General features: G+C 43.2%; 1 protein-coding gene across 1 annotated transcript; it reads left to right on the top strand.

Moving 5' to 3' along the window:
• Positions 1-44: 44 nt before the first annotated feature.
• On the top strand, positions 45-8315 carry LIAS (lipoic acid synthetase). Its single transcript, XM_083861146.1, has 11 exons — positions 45-159; positions 1252-1424; positions 2078-2171; positions 2925-3005; positions 3241-3397; positions 4189-4246; positions 5288-5416; positions 5817-5962; positions 6235-6305; positions 7086-7197; positions 8131-8315. The coding sequence occupies exons 1-11, from the start codon at positions 82-84 to the stop codon at positions 8181-8183; spliced, it is 1152 nt and encodes a 383-aa protein (XP_083717272.1). The 5' UTR covers positions 45-81; the 3' UTR covers positions 8184-8315.
• Positions 8316-9094: the final 779 nt, after the last annotated feature.

Genomic DNA, 9094 nt, shown 5'->3' on the forward strand with positions numbered 1-9094 from the left:
ATGACGTCATCACGCCGGGGAACCGTCCGATAGACAAGAGTGGCCGAGACGGCCGAGCGCGTCGATCGGGCTGGTGCCGCCATGTCGCTGCTGCTGCCGCGGGGCCGGAGTGGAGCTGCCGCCGCCCGGGGGCTGCTGGTGCCGCGGGGCCGCGCCCGGGTGAGTCGCGCCGGGAGCCCCCCCCGGGGTCGCCGGCAGCAGGACGGGCCGGGCGGGCGGAGGGCGCGCGGTACGGCACGGCACGGCAGGGCAGGGAAGGAGGAGAGCCCACGGTGCGCACCGCGGTACCGGCGCCGGGCCCGGCTGTGGCGGTGGCGCGGGGGGGCCGCGGGCAGAGCCCGGGAAGGCCCGTCCCGGCCCCGCACGGGCACACGGACCCCCGGGATACCGAGCCACAGCCCCGGTACCGCGGGACAGCGCCTGGGACCCACGGGACCCACGGGAACGCCTCTTCCCGCGGCCCCCAAACAGCGGAGTGACCGCACAACGCCATTTCACACACTCCGTTAGCCTGGAAAGACCTCTGAGACCTTTGAGTCCAGCCTGTGACCAAACACCACCTGGCTAAATACACTGGGGCACCGAGTGCCTCGTCCGGTCTTTCCGTAAACACCTCCGGGCTGGGAGCGCCGGGCACACCGCCCTGGGCAGCGCATTCCCCTGCCTGATCACCTTTGCTGGGAAAGAATTCTTCCCGATGTCCAAACTAAACCTCCCGCGGTGCAGCTTCAGACCACGTCCTCTCATCCTGCCTCTGGTTGCCTGGGAGAAGAAACCGATCCCCACCTGGCTGCAGCCTCCTTTCAGGCAATTGTAGAGACCCATCAGTTCCCCTTGAGCCTCCTTTTCTCCAGGTTAAACACCCCCAGCTCCCTCAGCTGCTCCTCACAAGCCTTGTGCTCCAGACCCTTCCCCAGCTCTGTTGTCCTTCTCTGGACACTCTCCAGCACCTCAGTGCCTTTCTTGTAGTGAGGGCCCAGAACTGGACACAGGATTCGAGGTGTGGCCTCACCGGTGCTGGGTACAGGGGAATTTTATGTTACACTGTATAACTTACTGTGATAGTAAGTTATGATAGATAAATCCGTTTGGTGTGGCTTAAAATAAAAAGAGAATTATACATTTAACTTAAAAGCCATTGGGAAAATGCTCACACAAAGCATATGTTAACCAGCAAAAGGGAAAATTGTTGTTTAGTACATGATGCCAGCATGTTTGTTACTAAATAAATTACAATTTTGCTTGCCTTAGGTGTCAGGGAGCCATGTGTGTAACCAGTATGGAAAATCAGGTTCTTTGCCAGGGGAAAAAAAAGAGTTCCTGCAAAATGGACCAGACTTACAGGACTTTGTCTCTGGAGATCTGTCAGACAAGAGCAGATGGGCTGAGTATAAAGGCAATTTAAAGCGTGAGAAAGGAGAAAGGTAATAGACATTTTAAACAACTTTAGTTGCTTTCCAGCACAATCATGCATGTTTAGTAATAACTATAAAATGTATGCTATGTATCTTTATTAAATTCTGCCCTACTGTGTTGCAAATTGAATGATTATTCAAGAAAGGACAGGTGTCAATAACTTCAAATCCATAACAAAATGTGGAGATGTGGTGGTATTTTCTTGAGTGCCAGTAATTATATTGCAAATATACATCAGTAGAGAATGTGTTGAAAAAGTACTACTGGTAGAGAAAACAAAAAATGAAGACTTAAGTTCAAAAAACGTTTAACCCCCCTGTATTTCCAGTTATAGATTGATCAGACTTTGTGATAGCTGTGCAATATCTGCTGCCACTAATTGTTGCAGTGTCCAGTGTGGCACTGTTCAATCCCTCTGAAATAGTGAACAGTTTTAAACATTTCAATGACAACAATTCCCATGCTCGAGTGTTGGAATGATGATGAATAGGGAAGCGAAGTCTGGTCTGGCCATGAATGATATTAACATTAATTGCTGAGTTAAATCAGTTTTCAAGGGACCTTTCCTTGTTGGGATCTGTAACAAATTAAACAAAATCTATTAATGAAATTTACCATGTAAGTAGTGTATTGATCTTTATGTTTGCTTGGTGTTATTCAGGCTGCATCTTCCGCCATGGCTGAAAACAAAGATTCCCATGGGAAAGAATTACAATAAACTAAAGAATACCTTGAGAAGTTTAAATCTTCATACGGTAAGTCTGGCACCCACCAAGTGTTCCTGTAGAAATAAGGCAAATTTTATATTTTTCTCTGTGGATGACAGGTAGAAATCATGTCTTGCATGATCTTCAGTGCTGAAACGAAGCCCAGTGCTGATCCTTTTTCCTAGCAGTGAATTTTACCCCTAAAGAATAAGAGTAAATCCAACAGATTTAGTGTTTTTCCTACTGTGATTTTAAATACTGGGATTTACTATTTACATCACCAGAGTAGAAGATGCTGGGTGCAACTGTTTTTAATGGAAACACACACAATTTCAGAGTTACATACTTGATTTTGATGAAAAGAAACTGCACAGATTTTATTAATTCTACTTTACAGATAGTAAAAAGTGGTGGGAATGCATGGAGGGGGTATTTTTCTTTTTTTTTCCTTTTTTAAGTTCATGCTTTAATGAATCACATACTTCATGAACATTTTATCAGATCTTAAATTTAAAATATTAATGCTAATGATAGGCTGTGCTAATTAATAAGACAGCTATGTGGCTGAGCAGTTTTGCAGTTTGGAAGTAGAGAAAATAATGGTAACGCATATCAGGAAGCAGTTCTCTTCCTATCTGTTCTATTGACTTGTTAAAAACACCAGGGAGCTGTTAATCTCATTTATCACAGAAGGACTTATGTTTTGTTTGTAGGCCACTATTAAAATCCATCAATATTATAATAATTATTTGCAAAAATAATATGGAAAAATCCAGGTACAGTGCAGCCTTTCACCTTCAGGTATGTGAAGAAGCACGTTGTCCCAACATTGGAGAATGCTGGGGAGGTGGGGAATATGCCACAGCGACAGCTACTATTATGGTAAGTCATCAACCATTTCTTAAGTGTTCTGTTAATATCTGAGCCATTTGTACTCCATTATTGGATCTCTACTGTAGCAGAGTGGCTTTATTACAATAAATTTGGAGTAAAGCACTGTCCTAATTTTTCTTTGCTGTTAGGATTTATCCAATGTAGCTTACACAGCTGTTTCCCAGCTGAGCCATAGTGGTTTGTAGTGTGTAAAGGTAGGAATGGGATGCCTTTCCTGTTGCAGCTGATGGGTGACACGTGCACCAGAGGCTGCAGGTTTTGCTCAGTGAAGACGGCGAGGAGCCCCCCCCCGCTGGACCCGCAGGAGCCGCACAACACGGCCAGGGCTGTCGCCCAGTGGGGCCTGGACTACGTGGTGCTGACCTCGGTGGACAGGGACGGTGGGTATGGACCCTGCCTCTCCTCACTGCTCTTCCCTGCCTGCACAAGGCCCAGGACACGTTCATCTGCACAGCTGCCCAGCAGGACTCTTTTAAAAGAGACAGCAGTGCTGAAACTTTGCACAGTTCCTACATATTTTTAGTATTTCTCCATGTCTGGTGAAATACAACAGAAATTACGCCGTTAATAAACATCAATAAATACTATACGTATTTTATAACTAATTTTTAGCAGAATGCATGCATATGCATACACCATGTTCTATTACTTGGATAGCAAAAAGACAAACATTTCTATACAATACCATTACAGAACTTCCTTCCAAACACTAAACCTAGAATATATTATATATAACAAAACTGAAAGTTGTGTTTTCCTAAGGAAGTAGGAAGTAGCTCCCTTGTGGTTGACACCATATTGGTGAGGAAAGCCACTGTAAAAACTGTTCAGTGTGATGGAAAGACCAGTGGCTTCAAAGGGGCTTAAAAGGGCACTAATATATACTTCTCAATTTTTATCCAACTCTTTTTCAAACCAGAACCATAAATAGGTAAAGCCATTCTGTGCTCAGGGAAACAGGGAACCTAGGCACAGGTGAATCTGAGCTCTGACCTAGACAATCACTTAGACTTCATTCAGAGGGTTGGTAGGGTATCTTTTGTAAGACTGATGTTTGACTGCTTTATTATTTTGCATTTAAGATTTAAATCTGATGGTTTTTTTGGCTTTGCTAATAAGTAAATACATTTCTTGCACAAAAAGATTAACTGAATAATTGAAATGCTTCTAGATTTGCCCGATGGTGGAGCGGAACACTTTGCAAAGACAGTCTTGCATCTGAAAGAAAGGTGTGTCATTGATGTACTACTGTTACTGTTAAAACTTTAGAATGTGGTGGCATGTAAGTCAAAGCTTCTTTAGCTGGGTTATTCCGGGGGCCATGCAAATACAAAAGTCTGCCTATAGCCTATCTGTCCTCTCCCCCCCTCCTTTTTTTCTTTCTTTACCTTTCTTATAAAATGGCCCCAAACTGTTTTGAATTTAGATGCATTTCCAATTCATCCCAGGCTTATTTAAAGTTAAGCACTGGATTCTTTGAGCAGACAGCTGGTTTACCAGGAAATGAATACATTCTTCTGAGCTGTGTTCATTCCTGGAGCTTGGGGCTCATACGCAGCAGAGTTAGGTAACACTGTCACCATGTGACCAAAAGGGTCTGGTTTCTCATTTAACAGTCATCAAATTGCTTTTCCTTTTGCCTCAATGGCATTTCCAAGTCTGTACCTTCCTGCTTTCCCTGGCTGGTGCTGCCTTCACCCTACGTCAGTCCCCTGTATGCAATTTGACAGCTTGCAGAATTCATCTGTATGACCTCATTGAAGTCTTTATCCAGTGTATCTTGGGGCTTAAAGGATTCCTGCAGTTTTTCCCCACCTGCCTTTTTGAGCTGAAATCAGGCTTCTGGACACTAAGATTAGATTCTAGACTCAGAGTCTTCTGATTCCAGTAGCAGAATTATAGCTCCTCTGTATTTTGGAGCTTAAACAAAACAAATTCCTGGTTTTACTGATGTAAGCTGAAATACAGCAAAAGCCGAATAATAAATATAAAAGCAATTCCAACATTCTCATGTCTCTCAAACCTTCACATGCACTGTTTATATATTGTTTTTGTTAATGTGTCTTTGTCGCAGGTTAACGTAACACGAGTTTGTTTAAAGCGTTTGCAGACAACTATTGGTTTAGAATTATCCTGAATTAACTTTGCTTTGCTTATTAGAGTTTCATGTCTTCAGTTATGGGGAGTTTGGGGGTTTTTTGCTACCTGGAGTTCTTTAGCAACAGTGACACAAAATGCCACAGGTGTGTTCCTTTTTGTCTTGTTTTCAGGAATCCAAAAATCCTGGTGGAATGCCTAACTCCCGATTTCCGAGGGGACCTTAAAGCAGTGGAGAAAGTGGCCTTGTCGGGGCTGGATGTCTATGCCCACAACGTGGAGACGGTGCCGGCACTGCAGAGGTGAGCGGCGCCTCTGGGGGTGCGGGATGAGCTGCCGGCTGCGGAGCGGGGCCGCTCCCGTTTCCCGCTCCCGTTTCCCGCTCCCGTTTCCCGCTCCCGTTTCCCGCTCCCGTTTCCCGCTCCCGTTTCCCGCTCCCGTTTCCCGCTCCCGGCCTGCCCCGCACACGCCGCTGCCGATCCCGGCGCTGCCGGCAGGGGGCGCGGGGCGGGGCCGGTCGGTGCCGCCTGTCGGAGCTCCCGGGCCTGCGGCGGGCCCGCCCCGTCGGCGGTGTCCGACTGCGGCCAAAACTCGCCGGCTCTGCCGCTTCGCAGAAATCGGCAGAACGCGCCTGTGCTGGCGTCTCTAACTTCTGTGTGCCCTCCCACGCGTTTTTCCCCCTGGTGCTGGAAATGTGCGAAGGAAGGTCCGCGACCCCCGAGCCAACTTTGAGCAGTCCATCCGTGTGCTGAAACACGCCAAAGAGGTCCAGCCCGGCGTCATTTCCAAAACCTCCCTTATGCTGGGGCTAGGCGAGACGGACGAACAAATATATGCCACGATGAAATGTAAGTTGGTGTTGAAATAGATGCCAGAATTCACAGGTATGAATTTTACTGTGTTGGAAAACAGTTGTAAGCATCCTTGCCTCTACATGCAAATCGGTTTGCTGGTGCAGGAGATGTTTTCCAAGTTCCATTGAAAAATAAAAGTTTAGTTTAAAAAGACTGAATTTCTGAAATATTTTGTCTTTCTATTGCTTACAGATTCAATTTGACAGGTAAATCCATGATTTCCCTTGTGATCCTTCTGCCCCTAACAAGGGATTTTGTTTTTACAGTACTGCGGGAAGCAGATGTAGATTGTTTGACCCTAGGACAGTATATGCAACCAACAAAACGTCACCTAAAGGTAAAAGTGCCTTTAATGTACAGGCAGAGTTATGGTCCGTACCTTGCACAGTCATCCTTTCCATACTCTAACTGCAGATGTTGGGAAAAATTTCCTTCCTTGTTTAGCCTGACAATGATTATCTGTTAGGGGCTCTTCATTACAAATGACCTCAGCCATCTAACCCCTTCTATCTTCTGCAGACTTCCCAGTGCTAGTTTCCACTGTTAGCCAGGGAGACAGCTGGAGCTGAGGCATAATTCTGGAAAACAAGAGCTTCAGTGTATGTCTCAAACATAATTGCTCAAGTCAGCGCCCCTTCACTGTCCTACAGGCTCTTCCTTATTGGAGCCACTTCAGCTGGGAAATTTACCATTTTCTGCTTCTGCAGTCTGTCCAGAAATTTGCTCTCTATTCTGTTCCTGTGTTTCACTGAATTAACTGTTAGTGAAGAGATTTGTAGGACTTGTGATTTTTCACTAACTTGGACAGAAAGAAAGGTTTGCTCAAAAGGCCCATTCAAAAACAGAATGAAGAAAATGATAAAGCAAGAACTAGAAATTAAATTCTGAACTTTTCAGCTAAATACATAAAGCAAATAAAATACATTTGTTTGGTAGAAAGCAGAGCAAAAACCTAGTTTGTGATTTCACTGATGAAAGCTTTGGATTGGAAAATTTTGAACTTATATATAACTGTATTTCATTTCCGCAATATAACTGTATTTCATTTCACTATATGCTAGCTATAGCAGTTTCCTTTGCATTCATACCTGAGCAAAATTAATTCTTTTCCCCCCAGGTCGAGGAGTACATAACTCCTGAGAAGTTTAAGTACTGGGAAAAAGTAGGAAATTATCTTGGATTCCATTACACTGCCAGTGGGCCTCTAGTGCGTTCTTCCTATAAAGCAGGTAAATTACTGAGAGGTGTTGGATTATTTAGCATGTAATATTTCATTATAATAAAACCAAAATGGTGAAGTAATGTGCAACAAAGCGCACCTTAGCTCAAGGACACTTCATATAGTTATCTGTCTTTTAAAAAATTATTTATGCTATTTCCTATAGGCCATCCAAATGCATCAGTATGACAGTAGTTAGTATTTGTACAATTGCAGTGCTGCTTAACCTAATTGTTTTTTCCAAACCTATTCTGTACTAAATGTGTGAGGCAGGATAAAGGGTACCAAACTTTCAAGTTTTCCTTCACGTTCTGTCTCGTGGATGCTTCTGGGTTCAGTGAGGTCCTTGGTTGTTTGTGATGCAATTTTGTTTATTTACAGTGCTTTAAAAATAATTAGAGATACTTATGGTAGTGCTTTTTCTGACAAAGCACTGCGTATGAAGTAGCAGCTGATATTAATGGAACTGTTGTGTAGGTACAACATCCTGCTTTTTTTCTTAAGGAAAGAGCAGAGAAGACTTATCTGGGGTACTGTGCTGCTCAGTCTGTTTTAATGCCAGCTCAAACAAGATTTATAGCAGGTTTAACTATAACTTGCTGATACTTTATGAAACAGGAATTAAATTTTAATTAAATCAATTCACTCTTGCCTGTTGTAATGCACAGAGCAACAGAGCTATTTCATAAAACTGAACAGGAGAAAGATCAGGATTTTGGGAGTGGAGGGGTTGTGTGTTGGATTATAGTTTTTGAGGGTTTTTTTAGATCCCTGCTGTATGTATTAGAAATGCTGTTATATAGAATTGAATTACTATAAAAAATAACTGGTAAAAACAATTGTATTGTAAAATTGTGTTAAATAAGAATGCATTCTTTTGCTTTATTTCATTGAAATACCTACAAATCATTTTGGTGTTTATTTTTTTTTTCCTTTTAATTAGGTGAATTCTTCTTGAAGAACTTAGTAGAAAAAAGAAAGACAAAAGCCATCTGAAAATGAGAGTTAACCTATTTAAAGCAGCCAGTTTTAAGAATCCTCTTCTCAGTGCATAATTATACTCAGTTCCAGAAGTGCAGAAGAACAGATGGTGGCTATATGAATAAACTTACTATCTTTCCAGAACAATTTTTTTTCTCATCAAGACACATTATTTTACCTCATTTCTCCTGGCAAGGCTACAACAACAGAGTACTTATAGTGTTCAGAAAAAAGACAGAAGATAGAACCAGTTTTGAAAGAGTAACGGAACTGAGGTGGAAGAAATCAATGTAAGCTGGGAACAAAGAGTGGGCAGATTTCTACGTCTCTTAGGACAGTCAGCATTGCTGCAGTTAATACATGTGAAGGTGCTGATAGTAATTTAAAAGGTACTGATACTTTGGTTTACTATTATGTAACATAAGCTTGCAGAGGCTCTGGGAGCTGTAGGAGTTCTAAAGAAAGACTCTGTAGATGATAATGCCCCAGATTAGGGCTTTCCTGAACCAAGCTAGAGAAAGTGTAGTGATACTCCTTCCAAAGATGGTATCTCTCACCTGCATCAGAGAAAATGAGCTGTACCATTCTGATAGCTAAAGCTTTTCCAGAGCTTGTATGTCTTCAAGTGTGAGCTTTGGTCTGTACAAGGTATCAAGCTAAAGAAAACAAAATGTCCTTTCTGGCAAGACAATTAACTTCATGTAGATACCATTAATTTAAACCATTTGGAAAATCAGTTGGTGTAGGAGTATAAATGGACCTACCCACCCCTAATTTATGTACATGCCTGTAACAAACCCCACTGAGCTGCACAGATGCTTCTCTAGTATTGAGTATGCAGAACTGCTGCTATTCTGTACTGTGCTCCTATTGCATGGCTATTGTCTTGTCATTAAAGGAAAGTTAAAACCCCAGTGGTTGTGTTT

Source organism: Zosterops lateralis, assembly GCF_965231275.1.
Source record: "Zosterops lateralis genome assembly, chromosome: 5".
Taxonomy (NCBI): Eukaryota; Metazoa; Chordata; class Aves; order Passeriformes; family Zosteropidae; genus Zosterops; species Zosterops lateralis.